The 23,819-nt window shown below is 42.4% G+C and overlaps 1 protein-coding gene across 15 annotated transcripts in view; it reads left to right on the forward strand.

Annotated features, from left to right (window-relative positions):
* Nucleotides 1-23,819, forward strand: part of YAP1 (Yes1 associated transcriptional regulator) — a 184,187-nt gene that overhangs the window by 152,325 nt on the left and 8,043 nt on the right. For all 15 annotated transcript variants that reach the window (XM_043529415.1, XM_043529426.1, XM_043529421.1 and 12 more), the window contains one exon: nucleotides 10,414-10,544. In XM_043529415.1, coding sequence (XP_043385350.1) covers nucleotides 10,414-10,544 — 131 coding nt within the window. The remainder of the gene's footprint in view (nucleotides 1-10,413; nucleotides 10,545-23,819) is intronic.

Consider the following 23,819-nt stretch of genomic DNA (forward strand, 5'->3'; position numbering starts at 1 on the left):
CATTATATGACCAATTATATTGAGAAGCCCTAGATTAGACGGATCAAAAATTCATCCTAAAAAATCACGGTGAATTTAAAAATCACATTTCTGTCTGAAGTTTGTTTTATAGGAAACATCTCAAATGACTGTCTACAAATTAGAGGCAAAACACTTGTTTTTTCCATTTTGTTTTGTGCATTTGACAGCACTTTGTGAATAATCAATCACATTTTATCCCGTGTAGAATAAGTATTTTCCTGGTTGTATTTCTTCCTCTCTCCTCTTGCAGTGTGAAACTTTAAAAAAAAAACAAACAAAAAAAAACCCAGGAGAGTGTGATTTTAAATGTACACAATTGGTAGGGAAACTCTGCATTACGTATAATATCAGAAACTGCTTCTTTTTGTAATTGACTAGATTTCAAGTTGGCAGAGATACATTGGTATATTTACTTTGGAGTTTTCCTTAAATACTGTTCATTCACTAAGTCCCCAATCCAGCAAAGCAGCTAGCTGTGTGAGTAGCACCATTATTCTGAATTAGACTATTCACATGCTTAAATTTAGGCACATGCTTAAATAAAATAGTACTTTAATTTTAGAAAATTAGTCATTTTCAGATAACCGTGACAATAAATTAAACCCATAATTTTTAGAAAAACGTATTTAAAAGTTCTGTGTTAAGTTTTAAAAACATTTTCGTTTGTATGGAGCTGAATAATCAAGGTATTTGTACAGTTACTTTGGATCACTAGAAATAACTTTGGGAAAAGCTATCTCAGTAGAATCAAGCTGTCATTATTTATTGCTGGAGTTCCTTCCCAAAATCTTAGGAAATTATAAACTACTTTTTGTTAGCAAGTGGCATTCCACAGAATATATAAGTAATCAGAAATATTGGCTTATTGTCTGTATTCAAATTGTTGAATAAAGTGACTTTGGACCTTTTTGTCTAGAAAGACACTGGTATTCTATGTACTTGGAGGTTAATTCTGATAGACTGTCTTGGCTTAGGCCATGAGCCTGCATTGTACATCATCTGCACAAAGCCCCATCAACCTCTGGGGCTCTGTGTGGGTGCAGCAGTCTATCTGTATGGTGCATTATGCAATACCACCACCATAGGCCCTGATTCAGGAGAGTACTTCAGTACATGTTCGAGTACTGTCAGTGTGAGACTTCTTGTGAGTTCTTTGGCAGAATGTTTCTTCATAAAACAGTGTATGACTGTCTCTAATGTTCTGTTATTTCTGTGTAGCTGAAACTTTTGCCAAAGCATAGAGGTATGTCCATCAGAACTACAGCTCAGTTGCTTGGTTAAGATTTGATGAAGAGGTTGCTTGATCTTACGTATTGCTAGGAAATGTGAAAAATGTTATGGAGAATACTCTAATGCACTACTTTCAAAAGTGTCTAGAAAATCTAAATGAGATGGGATCTGAACAGTTGCTGTCCATGAAAGGGTGTCCTATGTGGTTGAATTCTGGGCGGCATGCTGTCTGGCAAAAGAATGTATAAGACGCAAAATACGTTCATTAGGTTTACTGCAGAGGTAATGTTACTTTTCAGCTTCATAGGCACTGCTGTTATAAATTTTATGTGGCTTCTGAATCTGCATATCTGAGCTCCTTGTTGAGAAAAATAAATCTAAGTTACATTTGTTTATTTGTTTAATGTGTGGTGAAAGTGTTATTAAGAGGTAAGTGCTTTTCTGTTAGTTCAAATGTGGGAGGAGTTCGAGTATCGATGACTGGAATTTACACAGTACAAAATGATATTTGTTTATATATGTATGACAAAAAATAAATAAAACCAAGTACTGTTCCCATTGGCAACAGAACAAATTTTTAATGGATTTGCAAAAAAAGCAAAATAACATGACGTTTTTTCACCCAGTCATAGCAATAATTATTATTTTAAAAAACTATTTGTGTCCAAGCGGGGGCCCCAAAAAAAAATGAAACAAGTACAGAGAAATCAGTCCACGGCTATTGAACCCACTGTCTCTCTTGCATTTTTTGTATGACTCCAGTGCCCTAAGAACACGTCTTTGTACCTAGTACAGAGTTATACCGTACTGCACCGAATTACCATCAGTTCTTTAAGAGCTGGCACCTGTGGATGCACATGTGTTCTATGTGCACAGAACCAGAAATTCTTCAATAGCCGTGTCTGTTGGTCTGCGCCACCTCATGCTCCCAATCAAGGGCATACAGTGCAGCATGGACCAGCTCTCTCTCCAGTTTCTTTCTACCACTTGTGCTCTGGAACAGAACCTCCTGTGTCTGTCCTCTTTCCAGCATTCCTGGTTGATTTTCAGACCTGTAAATAATTGGAGTTTTTATATTTAGATAGATTAGTTTGGGAATCAGGGTGTCTCTTCCCTTCGTTCCCACACAATTTGGGGTACCTATCATGCCCAAAGCTCAAGACTTCAAACCCTGCCTGGCCTGCCTACAGGTCTTCCCAGTGAGCGACCCGCACAAGAGCTGCCTGCACTACCACAGGGAAGTGCACATCCCCTTGAGGTGTGGTATCTGTTGTGGTTTTTTTCCCCCCCACACCAGGCAATCTCAGAAGTTCAGACTCTGGAGACACCTTCTGGAGCTATCCATGAAGCCCTATTTGGCCCCGGGGCCCTCATACTCCCCATTTAGCCAACCTGAGCCTCCAGCAGCACCCCTCCAGCTCCAGGATCCATTGATGGTTCTTCAAGTGATGATCTCCAATTATATTCCACTGAGGGTTTACGCATGCGCGACATGCGTCTGGAGTTGGAGCATTTGAAAGTAGTATCTGTTGGTCCGTGCATGCACCCTCGCTCGCCTCATACTTCCATCTGAGGCGATAAAGGACAGGGCGGGCTGACTGCATCTTCAGTTTCTTCTCATTGCCGCATGGCCCACATCAGAACTCTCTGTCTTTGCCTCTGATACACGTCTAGAAACAATAGGTGTACACAGTTTTTAAACAGTTTTTACAGTAGTTTACAAGGTTTTATTTCTTTTCTAGTTTTTAGAAGTTTCTAATAGTTACTATCTTCAGTTGTTTTAGATAAACTTGGGGTTTTCATCCCCAACCACCACCCCTGTGCAGGTACCTCACTATGCTCAGATTCCTCCATGCCCAAGGACTCTTCTAAACAAAGGCATGAGGAAGGAAAGGGTAAACACCTTCATAAAAAGAGGAAAAAATCACCCTACAAATGCTCAAAAAAGTGGTCTATCTACCTCTGACACCACATGGGATTCCATGCCCTGGATCGGGTGCATCCGGAGCTCACAAAGAAGAATGACCACTACCTATGATGCCAGGAGCAATTAATGCCTCAAAATTGCACTCTCAGAGGTGAAGTTCAACTCCAGCACTAAGCAGACATGGAGGGGACCGTTCTTCATCTACATGAGCAGTACCAATCCAGCAAGTCCACCACCTCCAAGATGGCATGGGCAGGTATGGTTTAAATCCAACACACCTACTAGCTCTCCTCCAATGAGAATTTGATATGCTTCTCAAGCATCTAGAAATTTATACGAATCCAGAATCTCCAATCTTCTCACATCTGGTTCTGCTGAGAAACATCCCAACTCCATCAATGTGATGTTCGTTGGTCCTGAGCTCCGGCCGTCAGGTGGAGGCCGCAGCACCATTGGTGCACCATTTATGAGCTCCTGTCCCTGTTGCATCAGAGTCGAGTCATGTGGTGCTGTCAACCCCACCATTTGAGCCTGATGACTCCTGTCCGTCAGCCAAAAGGTATCAACAGCAAACTGGCAAAGAACCATCAGCCTGGCCAGAGCTTCCAGAGTTACCTGGATGTCTTTGCCTCATGGCAAGCCACACTATTGGTCAATGAACCAGTGGTACCCACCTCTATATTCCAATGATTTTGGCCACTGACTATATCGGGTCACTAAGATCCGTATTTTCAGGAACCAGAGAGGAGCCACAGTCTTTGCAGGAGCCTTTGACTGACGAGGAGCAATCTGTACTGGCAGATCCACCAGCAGCACTTCTTGCTCTCCCCAGATGAAGTACTGACACCAGCATCTCCCTTGCCTCCAGATGATTACAAACAGTACCTGGACCTCCTAAGGAGGATTGCTGACTCTCTTCAGATCTTGCTGGAGGAGGTTCAGGAACCTACCCACCAACTCCTGGACATTGTCCAGCTCCCTCCAGCCTCCACCTCCAGCCCTTCCCATCAATGAGGTCCTATGGAGCCCACTAAGAAAATTTGGTATATGGCTCAGAGGACTGAGAAAAAGTACTTTGTTCACTCCAAGAGAGCAGAATATTTGTTTTTCCAACCCTAATCCCAACTCATTAGTGGTCCAGGCAGTAACAGAACAGAGTAGACTGCTCCAGCCCAGGTTATCCTCTCTGGACAAAGACATGAGAGACTGAATCTTTCTGACAAGAATTTCTCTTTCTCTATTATTCCCCACAGTGAATTATCAGGCAAAACAAAAAGTAGCCAGTATATTGTTCCTGAGCTACTCAAGGCTTCAGCTCCAGAGGGGATGCTTTCCTGGTGTAGTGGTTGGACCCACTGGTGTGTTCCTTCCCTCCCATACTTTGCTACCTTGCATCCTCAGGATGATCAAACTGGACAAGGCAGCAGTGATCCTCATAGCTTCTTAGTAGTGGAGACTATTCTGATTCACCACTGTCCAGTTGGCCTCCCACCCATGCATTCACCTTCAGCCATTCCGGAACCTACTGTCTCGGAACGAGGGCAAGACCAGTCCAGCTTTCCTCTTTCTGACAGTATGGTTTTTAGATGGACAAGGACCATAGGGAAAGACTGCTCATAGGATGTCCAATCCTTTCTCTACAAGGAAGTGTTATGCCACCAATTGGAAGTGATTCTCCCTGTGGTGTCAGCAGAACCAGTTACTTCCTGAGAAATCGGGAATCCCTCTAATTCTGGAATATCTTCTTTCATTGAAGACATCTGACCTGTTTATCAATTCCCTAACAATACATCTGGCAGCTATTCATGCCTTACATCCTCCGGTGAAGAACTGCGCTGTTTTCACCCATCCCACTACCGTGACTGTCAGAATGTAAACCTGTCCCCACTTATAAAGGTGAGCCTCATCCTTTCCACTCTTATGAGCCTGCTATTTGAACGTTGAGCCTCCTGCGTCTTACATTACATCTGTCTATGAATGTAGATAGCTTGGAGGACTAGAAGCCCCACTCACTTGATGTACACAGGGCTCTGGCCTTCTACTTACACAGGACAAAACCGTTCTTGAAGTCTCCAAGGTTATCATCACTATTGCTGAAAGAATGAAAGGGAAAGCTATCTTTTCCCAAAGACTCTGAATGGATTTCCACCTGTGTCTTCCTCTTTGTGATCTTCTCGAAACCCCTCCTCAGGGCCCATTTTATTAGAGTGTAAGCAGCCTCAGTGGCTTCTCTGAAGGGAATCCCTCTGAGATATATATATAGAGAGAGAGAGAGAGAGAGAGAAAGCAGCAATTTGAGACTCCATTCACACCTTCACCAGGTATTACACACTAGTTCAAGCTTCAGCTGGAAATGCTTCCTTTGATTTAGTGATCCTCGAGTCTGTGGTGCATCATGCTTCCTCACACCCACCTTCTAATTGAAACACTGTTTTGGACTCATCCATAGTGAATACCCCTTTGAATCAGCACTGGAAGAAGAAAGGAAGGTTACTTACCTTCTAGGAACTGGAGTTCTTCAAGATTTGTGGTCCCTGTGGGTATTCACATTCCATCGTCATTCCCTTTTGCTCAGGTCCTCTTTGGATTCACAGAAGAGCAGGAACTGGAGCGGTGTTTGGTCTGCATTATTCCTTATACCCTCGGTTGGGAGCATGAGGAGGTGTCAGGTGCAGGTGTTGACTAATGGGCACTGTTGATGAATTTCCAGTTCCAAGAGCACATGCACACCTGCAGAGAGGTAACACATCTTGAAGTTACCGTCCTTTACTAGTACTGCTTTCAGCCGTAGTAAAATTTATTCACTAAGTGTTCTGTAATATAATCTTTCCCCTACTTTCACTGCAGTCTACCCAACATTCAGATGTTATTCCAATTAAGCCCCCAAAATAATGCAACAGATGTTGTAAGGGACACTGGTATTAGAGGAGCTTTTGTCTTTTTAAAAGACTAGAAGACCTGCAAAACCAATTCAAGCCAACAGGCTGCATATTAATCAATAGTCCAAAATTAGTGCAGATCTATGGAAATTACAATTCTTCCACAATTCTTAGGTTTAAGGTCATTTCGAGGAGTCCATTCATATTTGGCAATTGAATTTTGTAACCTAGTTGGCTTGTGCATACAAGGTGTTAACCACATGTTGAAAATAAACTTTTTTGGATAACTATCTGTATGTAGTATCACCAATACACTAAGACAATTTACTGGCTGAGCAAGGGCAAAGTTATTACTGAATTCTCATAAAGGTTTGAGAAAACAGCTTTTCTATTTAAAATTAACAGCAAGCAACTGTGAGACTGAAAGACAGTAGGAAATTAATGGGTGACCCATTGCAGATTACTAGATGTTATGCATTAATGAGTAAGGCTCCGATCCTGAAAACAGAGGCACTAGCATGACCCCCTGATTCTGCCTTCCAACAGAATCTAATACAGGATTGGATCCTGGAATTTTTCATTAATATTATAAACTTTGTTTATATTCTGAAACAAAGGGGTTGGTTTCCCCAATGCAGTTTAGCCTTAACTAATTTCTGGTGTTCTTATTATACCTGGAGTATAGGCCTTGGTGTATATAAATGATTCATGGACCCCATCTAGTCAGGTTGTCGGTGAGGATTGAACCCAAATTGTGTATCTGAAAACATGAGCCGTTATTGCTTGAGATAAGACATGTCTGTTTGTTTGCTGAGAGGCAATAGCAGACTCTTAAACCTCGATATGTGGTGTAACTACTACAGTGGGACTTGGGTGTTATTCTCAAAACCGAAGAGGAGATGTTTGCCTCATCTTATACCCAATAGCACAGTGGTTAAGGTAATCATCTGGCATGTAAGAGACCGAAGTTTAAATCCAGGTCTCTCCCCCAGGTGAGCATCCTAACCACCAGGGTGTTGGTTATTCTAGGGTGGTGGTGCCTCTATCTCTCTTCTTGAAGCTGTTCCACTCTGTATAAATAATTATTCAATTGGGCCAGTGAGAGTGACTCTAGACCGTTGATTATGGCATTCACCAGGGTGGGGGAATAGGCCTGGGTTCAAGTCCCTGTTCCAATGAATATTTAATTAGTTATACAAAGTAGAATAGCTTCAATGTGAGAGAGGCACCCTTCTCCCCCCAAATAGCCAGTAGCCTGGTGGTAAGGGTACTCACCTGAGGAGGGGATTTGCTCCAGAGTAGGGATTCAAATCCGGGTCTCCCCCATTCCAATAGAGTGTCCTAATTGCTGAACTATTGGGTATAAGGGAGCGATATAATCATCACTTCCTCCTAAATTTGGGGAATCTCATCCTGTGTGTCCAAATTTCCTTTGCTTTCATTAAAACAAAAATGCCCCAAATCAAAACAGTTTTTTCTGAAATTTTTGATTTGCTGAAAATTCTGAAAAATTTTGCTGAGGTCTGACCCAGAATTCTTTGGAACTGTCTACAAACCAAGAAATCAATTATTAAAACAGCTCTACTCATGTAAAAAGTGTGATGAAAGTAAAAGGCCCTTTTAAAAGAGTCAGTTTTCTAAGCTCCATTTTGAACAAGTTATACACTTCGTGAATATCCAGTGAAGCTGTTAAAAACTTGTGTAACTGTAAAATAAACAAACTTGAAAAAGACCAGCTGGATAAGTTACAGAATGCTGACCTCATTTTTTTTTTTAAAGTAACTTTATCTAAGGAGTTGACAGATCATTTTGGTCTTGTAAATAATATCCAAAATTAGAATTTTATACTAACATTGAGAGTGTTAAGCCTTTATTTTCCCAAAGGTAGTTAGAAAAGTTTGACATACTTACAAAAATAGGAAGAGATCAAGCCATAGTAATCTCAGCCAGAATTTTGTCAGACTTGTATTTTTGCATCTAGAAGGTCAGATAGTTCAAAATAAAGAGCCGTTTTTTAAACATGAATATAAATAATATATAAATGAACGATATATTTTTTTTATCAGCCTGTAAATAATTAACATCTTGTTCTAACACTGGTAAATCTTAGCAGATATCAGGAAATGTAGAGTGAAGGTCTAATATTCCTTTTCCTCAATGGGAAGTGCTGGTGTATAGACACAGGAACTCTTTGACACAGGAACTTCAGTGCAGTCAATTTATATCCACACTTCATTAAATATGGTACAGTGCTCACACTTTTGGAAATGAGGTGTAGTTGAATCAAGGGGGAAATCCTTACTGACTGGGTACAAGCTTCAGTTACTCTGTAGATGGTACTCTATACCTCTGGATAGGCAAAACTGAGGTCCTCGTATCCATCTTTTCCTGTATTAATGCATCTTTTTCTGATAAAATGCTTTTTTGGTTTCTTCAGTCAGATGTGAGAGTTCCTATAGCTGAATACTTCTCAGATATTGCTGTTGCAGTTAAAGCCACTCTTTTTTTGACCAAATGGCAAAGGAGGATTAGTCCCCACTACCTTTAGACTTCTCAAGAAAAAACAAGAAAGGCAAAGTTAACTTTTTAAAAACCAATAAAGCTCTGTGATTGTTTGGTTTTTTCTTTACTCCCTTCAATTTTATATTGATTCTTCAGCCAATGTAGAGATGAAATCTGGATCTTCTTTCCTGTCACTTTAGCACTATTTGCTTTTGAGAAGGACATCTGAAACTAGATTTTTTGTTTATTTGGATTTTTTTAATATTAAATCAGTTGATGGTGCTGATTTTGTGTCTGTGACCAGGGCTTTTTAGTAAAAAATTATTTTAGTTCATTGTTGTATATGGAGCACTGTTTAACGCAGCAACACAGAAACTGCTGCTACTTAGCTCTCAGACATGGAGATCTACCAGCATCCATTTCAGTTCAGAGTGAGCATATGTGTCTACACCGCAAGTTTGCTTGTAACAATGTCAAATGAGGGGTGAGAGAAAACTGTAGACTACTACATTCAATCAAATGTACTTGGTAGATACATGAAAAGGGACAATTGCCGAAATCCCATGCGAGACCACAGTTAAACAAAGCATACATGGGTATATGGCTGACTCTGTGTAATTAGGAAAGTGCAAAACCCCATAGCTGGCAAAGAGGCAATTAAATAAAACAGAGGAGTATCTAGCCACACGCTGCACAGCTGGAATCCTTATGTAAATGCAATTATTTAATACGAACATGGTGAAAATTATTTTTAAAAGGTAGCCAAGGCAATCCTATTACAATAGACCAGGGATTCTCAAACTTCATTGTACCGCAACCCCCTTCTGACAATAAAAATTACTAGACGGCCCCAATGGAGGGGGGGCGTGGGGAAGGGACTGAAGCCTGAGCCCACCCAAATCCTGCTTCTACAGGCAGGGGGCCAAAGTCTGAGCTCCACCACCCTGGGCGGGGAGGGACAAAGCCCAAGGGCTTCATCCTGGGCAGGGGGCTGTTACTAATAGAGGTGGTTGCACCCCAGGTGGTGGGGCACAGGCTTTGGCCCTGGGCAGTGGGGCTCAGGCTTCGGCTTTGGCCCCGGGCCCCAGCCAGTCGAACGCTAGCCCTGGCGACCCCATTAAAATGGGGTCATGACCCACAGTTTGAGAACCGCCAGACTGATTCCCCTTCTTCCTCTCCACCCCCAGCCCCCCACAAGTGATACCTCATGCAAAGTCTGGCCCAAGAGACCCAGAAAGGAACAAGTCTAAATGTTCTAAAAATTCATTAATTTTATTAACCTACCTCTTCTTAACTCCACAACTAATCTCACCCTTTCCCTTAGAGAATCAAAGGCTTTCTTATTTGTCCCTCATTATAGTTTCAGTCATCCAATAAAGAAACAGTTCAATGGGACTTAGTGACCATTCACACAGCAATAAATAGTGAATAACACAAGCACTCAAAGAACAGTTTACATGCAAATTTAGGCCAAAATTTACTCATTTGAAGTAATTATTTCAACAATTATGAGAAATCAGTCTGTTCATGAACAATTCCCAAACAAGAAAAAGAGTGAAATTCTTTGATCACATTGTTTGCAACCACCTCTGTTGTTAATTGGATGTTAGTTTGCATGTGGGTGGTGTCAAATAACAATCTGTTTACTTAAATTAATATTTACAGTTAAGTCATAATAATTGGAGAAATAGCCTGAGCTTGAATTCTCTTTATGGAGCAGAATGGGGATTCTTCCTTTCACTTTAGACATTTAGTAACTATGGAGATGTGTATTCACCTATATGCTGAAATGCTGATGATGTGCCTGAAACATCGCACTGAACTTACTAATGTACTCATTTCTTGTTTTTTCAGGAGTTAGCTCTCCGTAGCCAACTTCCAACTATGGAACAAGACGGTGGCTCTCAAAATCCAGTGTCATCTCCCGGAATGTCTCAGGAACTGAGAACAATGACTACAAATAGTTCTGATCCCTTTCTTAACAGGTTTGTAGGAGAAGCTACTGAAAAGAAATTAAGATTCTGTTTAGCACATGTAATCGTTTATTTTGAACATCTGTCTGTGCCAAAAACCACAGCTGTAATTGAATCTTTCCTTAAATGGCAAGTGAAGTAAAAGTTACGGATAAAAGCTTCCTCCTGTGAGAGGAAGTAAACTGTTCAGACTTGTGGGAAAGATTCTTATTCCAAGTCATAACATGTTTCCCTATGCATAGTCTGTTGACTAACAGTCACCTTAAAATTACTGACTCAGAAGAGCTTGTGAATAGCCTGCTATGACATCGAATGGACTGTGAGGTACATTTACGTCTTCACTTGGAGGTTAATTTTAAGATGTTTCCACACAGAGTATTTAGCCTGGCAGTATTTTCACTGCAGTAGGATTAGTGCTAGAAACAGTGGTGGGATTTATTTTTAAATGCCGTATTGTTTAAAGTTCATTTGTTGGTTCAAGGAGTTGACATTTTGGATTGTGCTTATGCAAAGTATCAATGAAGAAAGGAGAAATCTGTGACCAGCAGATTTAAGGAAAATAAGGAGGAGTTTTTTAAATATATTATTGGCAAAAAGCATCCTGATAATGGTACAGATCCATTAGTAGATTGAAATGGTAGAATTATCAATAATACTGCACCAAAGGCAGAAGTGTTCAATAAATATTTCTGTTCTGTATTTGAGGAAAAAACAGATGATGTAGTGCTATCATATGATAACACTCTTTTCATTCCAGTAGTATCTCACGAGGATGTTAAACAGCAGCTACTGAAGTGAGACATTTTTAAATCAGTAGGTCCAGATAACTTGGATCCACAAATTTAGTTCCAGAAGACTGGAAGAAAGCTAATGTGCTAATATTAAAAAAAGGGTAAATGGGACGACCTAGTAGTTATAAGCCTGTCAGTCTGACCTCAATCCTGGGCAAAATAATGGAGCAACTGATATGGGACTAGATTAATAGAGAATTAAAGGAGGGTAATTTTATTAATGTCAATCAACATGGGTTTATGGAAAATGGATCCTGTCAGACTAACTTGATAGTGATATTACAAGTTTGTTGATAGGGTAGTAGTGTTCATGTAATATACTTAGACTTTTGTAAGGCATTTAACTTTAAAAAAAAAAAACACAAAAACAAAAAAAAAAACCTAGCACAATACAAAATCAAGGTGACATACATTAAATGGATTAAAAGCTGGTCTCAAAATGTAAAAGAGAATCATTATCAAGTGGATTTGTTTCCAGTGGGGGTCTTCCAAGGATCAGGCTTGGCACTATGTTATTTATTATTTTTATCAATGACCTGAAAGAAAATACAAAATCATCACTGATAAAGTTTGCAAATAATACAAAAATTGGGGGAGTGGTAAATAATAAAGAGGTCAGGTCACTAATACAGAACGTTTTGTATCGTCTGATAAACTGGGCACAAGCAAACAATATGTACTTTAATATGGCTAAATATATGTCTAGGAACAAAGAACATAGGCCATACTTACAGCATAGGGGACTGTCTCCTGGGAAGGAGTGACTGAAAAAGATTTGGGGGTCATGATGGATAATCAGCTGAACATGAGCTCCCAATGTAACACAGTTGCGAAAAGGACTAATGCGACCCTCGAATGCATAAACAGGAAAGTCATGAGTAGGAGTACAGTGGTTATTTTACCTCTGTATTTGGCACTGGTGCAACCATTGCAGGAAGAGTGTGCCCAGTTCTGGGGTTAACAGTTCAAGAAAGATGTTGAAAAATTTAGAGAGGGTTCAGAGAAGAGCCACAAGATTGATTAAAATATTAGAAAACCTGTCTTTTAATGATTGAGCTCCTGGAGTCTGTCTATCTAGTTTAACAAAGAGAAGATTAAAGGATGACTTGATTAGAAACTGTAGGTACCTACATGAGGAACAAATATTTGATAGGTTTCAGAGTAGCAGCCGTGTTAGTCTGTATTCGCAAAAAGAAAAGGAGTACTAGTGGCACCTTAGAGACTCAGATAAATTGGTTAGTCTCTAAGGTGCCACTGGTACTCCTTTTCTTTTTGCAAATATTTGATAATGGCTCTTCAGTCTAGGAGAGAAAGGTATAACACAGTGTAACGGCTGGAAGTTGAAGTTAGACAAACTCAGACTGGAAATAAGGCATACATTTTTGACAGTGAGGGTAATTAACCATTGGAACAATTTACCAAGGGTCATGGTGGATTCTGCATGACTGACAATTTTTAAATCAAGCTTGGATGTTTTTCTAATAGATATGCTCTCCGAATTATTTTGGGGAAGTTCTATGGCCTGTGTTATTCAGGAAGTCAGACTAGATGATCACAGTGGTCCCTTCTGGCCTTGGAATATATGAATCATTGCTATTTGCGTAACTTCTGCACAGTCTCTCAGATGTTAAGGGCAGTTTTCACTTGGCTTGTCACAAATTTAATGTTTTAGGTCGATTATGTGAATGCTTACTAGTTGCTGCTAGTGTTCGGGAGAAAATACTGCAGCTTGAGACTAGTCCTACAAGATATTTCCGTAAATCAAAATGAGAAAGAAATTGATTGACTGACCAGCAAATAACCCATTTTGTGAGGGGATTCCAAAGCTTATTCTCAGAAGCATCTAGACTTCTGTCACTTGAGATTTAGAAACAAAAAAGACCGAAAGAAAAAGGTTAGGTTGGTGCAGTAACTACATTTTGTAATTTTTTATCATAGCATCGTTTCTATCAACTTTCTAAACTAACAAACCTGCTGAACAAAATTTATGAGAAAAGTGATTTCTTAATGTAATAATTTTATGTACACATGAGCTTATCAATGTTTTTTTAAATCCCCTTTAAAATTAAATATTGGTCTCCTTTGTAAAAGTCGGTATTCCAAATATACTCTGTGTTTCCATGCAGCAAAATAACATGCTCATCCCTATTTTTTAATCTGACATTATTTCGTATCTAACTTCTTATTCTTCAAGAGCCTGCTCATATCCATTCCATTGCTAGGTGTGTGACCACCACATGCACAGTTGTTGGAGATTTTTCCCTTAGTGCTATCCGTAGGACCGGCTCTGGCACTCCCTGGAGCCACACGCATATGTGCCAGTATAAGGGGTGCCGCCACCTCTGCACCCTCTCAGTTCCTTCTTACTGCCTGTGATGGTTGCTTGGAACGATCCCTCTTGCTTTTGCAAGGCTTCTTTCCCAGTGGTTTGGACTTTGTAGCATATTGTTTTTGTAGATACTTCTTAGTTAGTGTTAGTGTATATAGTGTGAATACTGGTTCCTGTCGTCGAGGGACTTTGGTCCCAGGGGCTGAGCATGCCCCAGTCCCTGAGCTTCAAGCCATGTGCCTCCTGCAGCAAGCCCATGCCAGTGAGTGACCCAAACTCTAGCTGTCTAAAGTGCCTCAGGGAAACTTGCGTTAAGGAGAAGCCAGATCTGCAGGGGCTTCAGACCATGCACTCAAAAAGATGGACATTCATCTGAAGGTTGTACTCATGGAGGCAGCCCTCAGACCAGCCTCAGAGCTGAGCCGCTGCGAATTGGCACCAAGCCCTTTGGCTTCCATGCGAAGCGCTGCCCCAACACTGCTCTTCCTGGCACCATTCTCCATTCCCAGTGCCGAGGAAGAAGCATAAGAAACAGCTTGCCAAGAGAGGGCGCTTTAAGGTGTGAAGAGGAAAAAAGCAGAGAGTGATTAGCAGTAGGCCACTTGTCCTCCCCAGAGGCACTGCTGGCTCCAGCGACTTCAACTAGAGCACCACGTCCAGTCCGGGACCCACCCCAACTCCTAGGCACAATCATGGGACCTTGCGGCTGCAAGCGTCTTTGACTCTGGAGGCTTTTCAGGAGGAAAAGGATCTGATGTCCCTCCCTATCCCGCCCACCAATGAAAGCCCCTGCCATTCAGGGCTACTGGGGACAGAAAGGATCAAGGGGCAGTGAGCTCCATCATGGCATCGACCATCATAGCACCCCACAGAGGAAAACCCTCCATGGTCCCATTGTAACTGTCTTCGGCCAATCACCAGGTGCTCCCCAGCACCATCTGTAGGCAGAAGCAGGTACAGAAACCTCATAGTCTCAGAGGGAAGAATCCTCTTCGGAGTCCAAAGGGGAATCCTTCACCCTGTTGAAGAAGTACCAGTACCTGTACCTGAACTATGTACCAGACTTCAGTACTGGCTCCCCCAGCTGTCGGTTGACCACTGGCAAATGCAGTCACAGTCTTGAAAGCTGTGGGGGTTTCACCAAGTGCTGCGGCTCTCTTTCCACCATTCATACTCAGTGGAGTCCAAGAGGCGAGCCACTGTTTCATCCCACCCAACACTGGACCCTGACTCCAGTACCAACCCCAATACTGAGGTCTCAGAAGTGGGCCCAATGGAAGTGGTACAGGTGGAGGAAAAAGAAGCAGCCCCATCTCCAATGCTAGCCTCTTCCTCAGTATCCACGGATGAGGTGGTCGCAGACCCTAGTAATCCGTTCCCTCCAGATGGTGGATAGCAAGCTGGCTAGGTTGTCGGGCTCAACTGGTAGTGATCAATGGCTCAATGTCTAGTTGGCAGTCGGTATCAAGTGGAGTGCCCCAAGGGTCGGTCCTCAGGCCTGTTTTGTTCAATATCTTCATTAATGATCTGGAGGATGGTGTGGGTTGCACCCTCAGCAAGTTTGCAGATGACACTAAACTGGGAGGAGAGGTAGATACGCTGAAGGGTAGGGATAGGATACAGAGGGCCCTAGACAAATTAGAGGATTGGACCAAAAGAAATCTGATGAGTTTCAAGAAGGACAAGTGCAGAGCCCTGCGTTTAGGACAGAAGAATCCCATGCACCGCTTAGGGACCGAATGGCTAGGCAGCAGTTCTGCAGAAAAGGACCTAGGGGTTACAGTGGACAAGAAGCTGGATATGAGTCAACAGTGTGCCCTTGTTGCCAAGAAGGCCAATTGCATTTTGGGCTGTATAAGTAGGGGCATTGCCAGCAGATAGAGGGATGTGATTGTTCCCCTCTATTCGACCTTGGTGAGGCCTCATCTGGAGTACTGTGTCCAGTCTTGGGCCCCACGCTACAAGAAGGATGTGGAAAAATTGGAAAGCGTCCAGCGGAGGGCAACAAAAATGATTAGGGACTGGAACACGACTTATGAGGAGAGGCTGAGGGAACTGGGATTGTTTAGTCTGTGGAGGAGAAGAATGAGGGGGGATTTGATAGCTGCTTTCAACTACCTGAAAGGGGGTTCCAAAGAGGATGGATCTAGACTGTTCTCAGTGGTAGCAGATGACAGAACGAGGAGTAATGGTCTCAAGTTGCACTGGGGGAGGTTTAGGTTGGATATTAGGAAAAACTTTTTCACTAGGAGGGTAGTGAAACACTGGAATTCGTTACCTAGAGAGGTGGTGGAATCTCCTTCCTTTGAAGTTTTTAAGGTCAGGCTTGACAAAGCCCTGGCTGGGATGATTTAGTTGGGGATTGGTCCTGCTTTGAGCAGGGGGTTGGACTAGATGACCTCCTGGTGTTACATGGAATTCTTCCGTCCTAAGTGCACACTATAACTCTTGTTTCGAGTGTAAGCAAATGGGGCCTCTCGCTTTGTCTGGAAAGCACCATTCACACCTAAATAATACTTTTTTCTTCTTTCATATGGCAACTTGCAAATCAACATTAAAGGTTGACATCCAAGTTTGTCATCCACTCTGACTTTTGGTGAAATGGAACAAATAGAGGCTGTCCCTCTAGAGAAGGATCTTAGAGGGCAGCAGTTCACTACATGTTCTGTGGTCATGTGGTCCTCTCCACGTGCACATATCAGGCTGTCCTTCATTTTCTGTTTGTACACTAAGTAATTCCAAAGCCCACGTAAGGTTGTGGTACCATTTCCTGTGATCTATATCTTACCTAGCATGCTTAAGCCAGGTGGTTGGTCTGTGGGATCTGTAATCCGGGCTTGATTCTTGACCCCCACTGTTTTGGTCAGGATGTCGTAGTTTTGAAAACTTTGGCCGCTAGTCAAAAGGGGTGGCTGGACATAAGGCAATATCATGGGAGAGGACAGAAGCGGTGCTTGGAGATCTTCATAGATGGCCAAGTCTAGTTTTGTTGTTGTGCAGTTGCATTCTCTCATTATTGCTGCTTCGGAGAGACAGTGGTAAGATATGCGCAAGGATGGGAAGCCAGACTGTCAATTATTGACTCCAGCAGTCCTGTGACAATTCTCATGCAATGTCCAATTGCACGTCGACAGGTTTCATATTTGTGCCACCTGCCCATACTGATATGCAGCATATGCAGCTGCTGAGAAGACAAGGGCCAAGCTGGCTGTCGGCAAGGTGTAAGCATCTTGCCACCCATCTGGTCCCAGCTAGCTTTTGGATTATATTGTAGTTTTTATATTGGCAGCCGACTTTGACAGATGTTGGCAGTATGTAAGGGTGCAATTCAGAACCATTTCAAAATATTTTGGGAAATCCTCTTGCCAAAGTTGTTGCAGAAGATGACATTCCAGTGCTTCTTTGCATGTTGTGGAATGCAGACACAGCATTTTTGAAGTTGTGGTTGGAGTCACCATAACCAATAGTACGCTTTCAGTTTTTTCAAATCTTCTGAGAGTGTGCATTCCATTTGGGTGGAAACTGTGGCATCATCTGCATATCCAAGTTTCTTTGATTGGGTTGATGGCATATTGCTGATATAAATATCCAAGTGGGAAGGTGCCAAGACAGATCCTTGTGGGAGCCCGTTACTCATTGGATGAGGTCTGCTGGTCTGTTCTGTCAGTAGGCACAGTGTTCTGCAAGGCAGTATTTTTGATGCTTTCAGAAACAGGCCATCCTGCCAAACCATGTTGCATACTGAGGACAGAACCACAAAGGCTGCAGCTGTTTTGAGCCCATGTTGATAGCTGTCTTTGATATAGGTTGTCAGAGTGATTATGCAATTGCAGGTGCTTCATTCTGGTCTTTAATGCTTTAAAATTATCAAACAGACAAGCTACAAGAGACGTTTTGGCCAACTGTTTATAAGTGCCCAAAAAAAACCCTATTTTATTCCTGGGACTAAAATCCATATTTTATTCCTGGGACTAAATCAGTTAACTACTGCATAAAGTACAGGAAACCTCCATTGTTATGGAATAAATGTCACAGGACAGAATCCAGAGGGTGGGTTGTTTGTTGTTATTGTTGTTCAGAAGTTAATATTCACACCCATCACCAAGCAACTGGAACCTTAAATTTTTAACCATGTGAGTCTCAGAACACCTGGGGTATACTGTCATAGGGTGGCTGAGGTAACAAAGTAGTTAAACGAAAGAGTTTTTGGTAAATCCATGAGACAGTGTTGCTGTTGTCAGGTGTGAGTGTGACTGGTTGGATCACAGAAACCCCTTGGGCACTGCCAACTGATGTGCTGAGACTACCTCTGAGCCCGTTTTCCCTTGGCAGCTTGGGACTTCAGAACATTTCCTTGTTTGAGCCAGACACACTAGCCTACTACAGACACAGACCCAGATCTGAACCACGTCCCCTGAAAGCTGCAGGCTTAACTGAAAACAGCTTAAGAAGTGTTCCTGTCTCCAACACTCAGGTACCCAGCTGCCAATGGGGTTCAAACTCCAAATAAATCAATTTTACGGTGTATAAAGTTTATACAAGATAAACTCATAAATTGTTCGCCCTCTATAACACTGATAGAGAGAGATGCACAGCTGTTTGCCTCCCTCCCCTCCCTCCACCCCCCCCCCCCCCAGGTATTAATACCTACTCTGGGTTAATTAATAAGTAAAAAGTGATTCTAGTAAATACAAAACATAGGATTTAAGTGTTTCCAAGTAATAAAAGACAGAACAAAGTGAATTACCAAGAAAAATAAAATAAAACACACAATTCTAAACCTAATACAGTAAGGCCTTGTCTACACTACGAAATTAGGTCAATTTTATAGAAGTCGATTTTTAGAAACCGATTTTTATAGTCGATTGCATTTGTCCACACTAAGCGCATTAAGTCGGCAGAGTGCGTCCTCACTACCATGGCTAGCGTCGACTTACAGAGTGGTGCACTTAGGGTAGCTATCCCACAGATCCCGCAGTCTCCGCTGCCCATTGGAATTCTGGGTTAAGCTCCCAATGCCTGATGGGGCAAAAACATTGTCGGGAGTGGTTTTGGGTACATGTCGCCACCCTCCCCGCTTCGAAATAAAGTAACTCTTGTTTTGAAACCATGCATTCTTTCTTTCTGAATTTTAAAAAAATGAGATAATGGACAAGGTAGCCTGGGTGGGGTGGGGGAGGAGGGAAGGACAAGGCCCATTGCTTATTGTAGCCACACTAAAAATCAAACTGTTTGAATGACAGCCTTCTGTTGCTTGGGCCATCCTTTGTAGTGGAGTGGCTGGGTGCCCAGAGCGTCTTTCGCCCTCCGCGCATTCTTGGGCGTATGGGTGAGGAGGCTATGGAACAGGGGGAGGAGGGTAAGCAGTTATACAGTGGATGCAGCGGGGGTCTGTGCTCTTGTTTGGCTTTCCTGCAGCTCCAGCAGACGCTTCATCGTGTCCTGCCTCCGCTCTTCACTCTCACTTAAGTCTTTCCTGGCTTCTGCCACTGAATGCCTCCATGCATTAAGCTGTGCCCTATCAGTGCGGGAGAACTGCATGAGCTCGGAAAACATGTCATCGTGAGTGCGGTTTTTTCGCCTTCTAATCTGTGATAACCTCAGGGGCGGAGATGAGAGGAGGAGCGTAGAAACATTCTGCACTTTACAATTCTGGGGGGACTGCATGGTCACCTGTGCTGCTGAGTTCGCCACACTGACCAAACTGGCAATGAAATTCAAAAGTTCCTGGGGCTTTTCCTGTGTACCTGGTTAGTGCATCAGAGTTCAAAGTGCTGTCCAGAGCAGTCACAATGGAGCACTCTGGGATAGCTCCTGGAGGCCAATACCGTCAATTTGCGTCCGCACTACCCCAAATTCGACCCAATAAGGTCAATTTTAGCGCTACTCCCCTCGTCGGAGAGGAGTACAGAAGTCGATTTTAAGAGCCCTTTAGGTCAATGGAATGGGGTTGGTTGTGTGGACGCAGTCATTTTTAAATCTACCTGACGTGGCTAAATTGGACCTAACCCCGTAGTGTAGACCAGGCCTAAGAAAGTGATTACAGATGAAACGTCACCCTCAGAGATGTTCCAGTTGTTATGAATTATACCAGATAGGACACGCACACAACTGCTGCGAATTATACCTGGTAGGTCACGCACAGTTCGAATCTAGGCTGAGGCACGTAAACAAAGTCCACAACTGCAGAGTTCCCAAAAACGCCAAGTTTATTATGCTCGAGCGTGGTGCCCCCCTGCTAGCCAGGAGGGGACCCCGAATACAGATTATACAAAGGTTATATACCTCTTAGCAAAGCATGTTGCCCTCGTGCATCGGAAACCTTAGCCAATAAACAAACCCTTTTCTTATCTACCACCTATCCCTGTTTGGTGCATTCCTCGTGCTAAACTAGTATGTTAATTACACAGCATGGTCCTAAGGCGATGCATCAATAACTTTTATTATCAGGATGGGAGGCCTCACATCAAAGGCCAGGAGATAGGGAGTTAGAGACAGACAAAGAACAGATACCGGGAGTCAAGGCAGGCTGGAGACGAGGAGGATTTTCACAGGAATGCAGTATCTAAGGAACACTCCTCCTGGTGCATGATGTGCTTGCTTTTAGACAATGGTGGGCCCCAAACCAAAATGGAGTCACATGTGCTAACTTTTCCTTAACACAGTAAGCTTCTTTTACAGACTAGCCTCCTTCTAGTCTGGGTCCAGCAATCACTCACACCCCTGTGGTTACTGTCCTTTGTTCCAGTTTCTTTCAGGTATCCTTTAGGGGTGGAGAGGCTACCTCTTGAACCAACTAAAGACAAAATGGAGGGGTCTCCCAGGGGCTTTCTTTTGTGGGTAGAGATCCCCTCCTCTCTCCTATGCAGAATCCAGCTGCAAGCTGGAGTTTTGGAGTCACATGGGCAAGTCACGTGTCCATGCATGACTCAGAACTTTACAGGTGGCAGCCATTGTTCACATGCTACCTTGAACAGTAGACTTCTTTTGTGAATTGGAGTCTTCCAAGGTTCCATTGTCCATTAAGTGTTTCTTGATTGGCTCTTAACTTGCAAATTCCTTTCTTAAGAAGCTGACCAAATGCCTTACTAAAGCTACTTAAAATCAAACAAGTACACAGCCAATATTCATAACTTCAAATACAAAAATGATACATGCATACAAATAGGATGAATATATTCAGTAGATCATAACCTTTACAGAGATATGTTACATGGCACATGTAGCATAAAACATATTCCATTTATATCATATATACATGCATAAGCATATTTCCATAAAGCATTATGGGGTGCAATGTCACAGTGAGTAGCAGAGGAAGTTGCTGATTGCAGACTGGAGCTGACCAGTTACAACTCATTGGTAGAATTCCTGGCAAAGCAGGGAAGAGGCTCCTGCTCCTTTCTCCTGGCAGCTTTTCTCCATGGTGTCTGCAGTTGCCAACTCCTGGTGGAGGCTTCTTGCCCAACGTTTCTTCCTATCTTGGTCATAAAGAATGTGGCAGCAGAGGGATGTTGCAGTGAATCTCTAGCAGCAGTGGCCTCCTGAACACCTAGATAAATAAACCACTTCAGTCACCAGGGCACAGAATCTGTTTTCAGGGGGCAGAGATAGTATGTAAGGAGTTGAGTGTTAAGGACTGCTTATTTCCTTTAAGCAAATTTTTGGTGGGGGTCATCCTTTCAACCAAATTATTTGTCTTCTACATATGCTTGCATCAACCTTCCGTCCTAGTTCTGCCACTTTTGTCTGACACACTTAGTCCTTCTGATATCCCAGTTGTCTTTTAAAGCCAGCTAGTTCTCCTCTGATGGGACCGAGTACAGTAACTCCTCACTTAAAGTTGTCCCGGTTAACATTGTTTTGTTGTTACATTGCTGATCAATTAGAGAACATGCTCATTTAAAGTTGCGCAATGCTCCCTTATAACGTGGTTTGGCAGCCACCTGCTTTGTCCACTGCTTGCAGAAAGAGCAGCCCACTTGAGCTAGCTGGTGGGGGCTTGGAACCAGGGTAGATTGGCAGCCCCCCATCAGCTCCCCGCTCCCCTAAGTTCCCTGTGTGGCAGCCACCCAGCAGGCTATCAATTGCCGGGCAGTTCAGCTGTCCCTCCCCACCCCCACAGCCGTGTGCTGCTCCTGCCCTCTGCCTTAGAGCTGCTCATGGGAGCCTCCTGCTTGCTGTGCAGAGGTGGGGGGAAGAGAGGTGCTAATGTCAGGGTATCCCCCTCCCCCCGCTCCTGCCCCCCCTGCTTCTGTACCTTATCTCCACGGGGTGGGGGCGCGGGGGACAACACCACAGGGCTCAGGATGGAGAGAGCTTGCTAGCAGCAGCTGCTGTCTCATCGTGCTAATCTACTTTAAAAGGCAATGTACTTAGAGTGGGGTCTGCGTACTTAAAGGGGCGAAGCACATCTCTCTCTCTCTCTCTCTCACAGGTGTGTGTCTCTGTCTCTCTCTGCCATGCTGTCTCCCCTCCCTCCATTCGTGCTGCCTTGTAGAGTGTGAGGCTACATTAACAACAATGGGTTAACCCTTGAGGGCTCAGCGCAGTGCTAGTTCATCATTTAGCAGTAAGGCATTCCCTGGGAAATATCCCACCCTCTTTCACCCTCTGACTTCACCACCTTAACCAAGCTTCACAATCATTATTGCTGTGTACAGTATTAAATTGTTTGTTTAAAACTTATACTGTGTGTGTGTGTGTGTGTGTGTGTGTGTGTGTGTGTGTGTATATATATATATATATATATATATATATATATATATATATATATATATATATATATATATATATATATAGTCTTTTGTCTGTCGAAAAAAATTCCCTGGAACCTAGCCCTCCCTATTTACATTAATTCTTATTGGGAAATTGGATTCGCTTAACATCGTTTCGCTTAAAGTAGCATTTTTCAGGAACATAACTACAACGCTAAGCGAGGAATTACTGTATGGCCCTCCTCTTCAGCTAGCAAGACCACTTCATTCCCCAGCTGTTTCTTCTTCCATCTCTTGAGCCTGAGATCTCTCCCTGTGGTGGACCCTCAGCTATTTTTCATGGATTAAGAAGTCTGTCCATAATAGCTGTAGTTGCGAAGTAGGTCATGGCTTCCTCTCCTGGTATGAAAAAGTTGCTTTGAAGGCATAGTTATTGTAGCCAGTGCAGAGAAACTTTCAGTATTTGTGATTCATTCTTCGGTGGCCATATCTTCACATACTCAGAATCCATTATTTGACCTTAGAGAAGTAGTTCTTGGTTTCAAATGCTTGTTATATATTTATATGTGAAATCCCTTGTCAACTTTATTTGCTGCTTTTTGATAATGGAAATTCAGTTTGTGGATTTATAAATGTAGTAAAGTAAATAATATTGGTGCATACACATTAAATTAAAAAATGATGCATGTGATGGATTCTATTTGAAATAGCTTTAAGCTAGGAAAGTCAAAGTTTTAAGCTGACCTTAATTCACACTAAAAAATAGCCAATAAATAGTGTCTGCTGTAAAGAACCACAGTCATGCTGGTCCCAGCTCCAAAAACATTTTATCAAAGCCCCATTGAGCTGTTGAATTTTTTTTATTTTATTTTATTTTTTGGTGGGCTGGGGAGGAGGGCATTGTAGCTGTTGCAGATTTTCAAAGGATTTCTGGGTTAAACATTCTTTTTTTATAACTGTTCTTAGTATATCTATCTCGAGGAGAGTGTACTGGTAACACTTGGCTTGGAATACCTTGTTTAAGAGATTTTAATTTCTTAAATATAATTCCTGTTCTGAACTGAGCATTTTACACTCAGGAGTGTTTTCAGTAAAAACATAAATCAGTTTTATACTAGTATGTTGGCAAGGGAAATCAGTTCTCTGTACAAGACCCTGCCCCAAAGAGCTTGCAGTCTACACAAACTGAAATAGAAAACACCCTGGGGGAGACTCAGAGGAAGATGCCAACTTAGAGCAGTTTTTAAAAATTAAAGTGATGGGTTGTCAGCATTTCACACACAATTTTAATGGCAATGGTTAGCATTTGTGGGCTTTGTAGTGTTTTAGTATTTGAAGATAGAGCACACACAGATGCATCTTTAAGTTAATAGGTGTTTTCCACCTTTTAATTTCTATTATTATATACATAAAACATTGCAGTCCTATAATATTTTAATTGTTTGAGTCT

This window comes from Chelonia mydas, chromosome 1, assembly GCF_015237465.2.
Source record: "Chelonia mydas isolate rCheMyd1 chromosome 1, rCheMyd1.pri.v2, whole genome shotgun sequence".
Classification (NCBI taxonomy): domain Eukaryota; kingdom Metazoa; phylum Chordata; order Testudines; family Cheloniidae; genus Chelonia; species Chelonia mydas.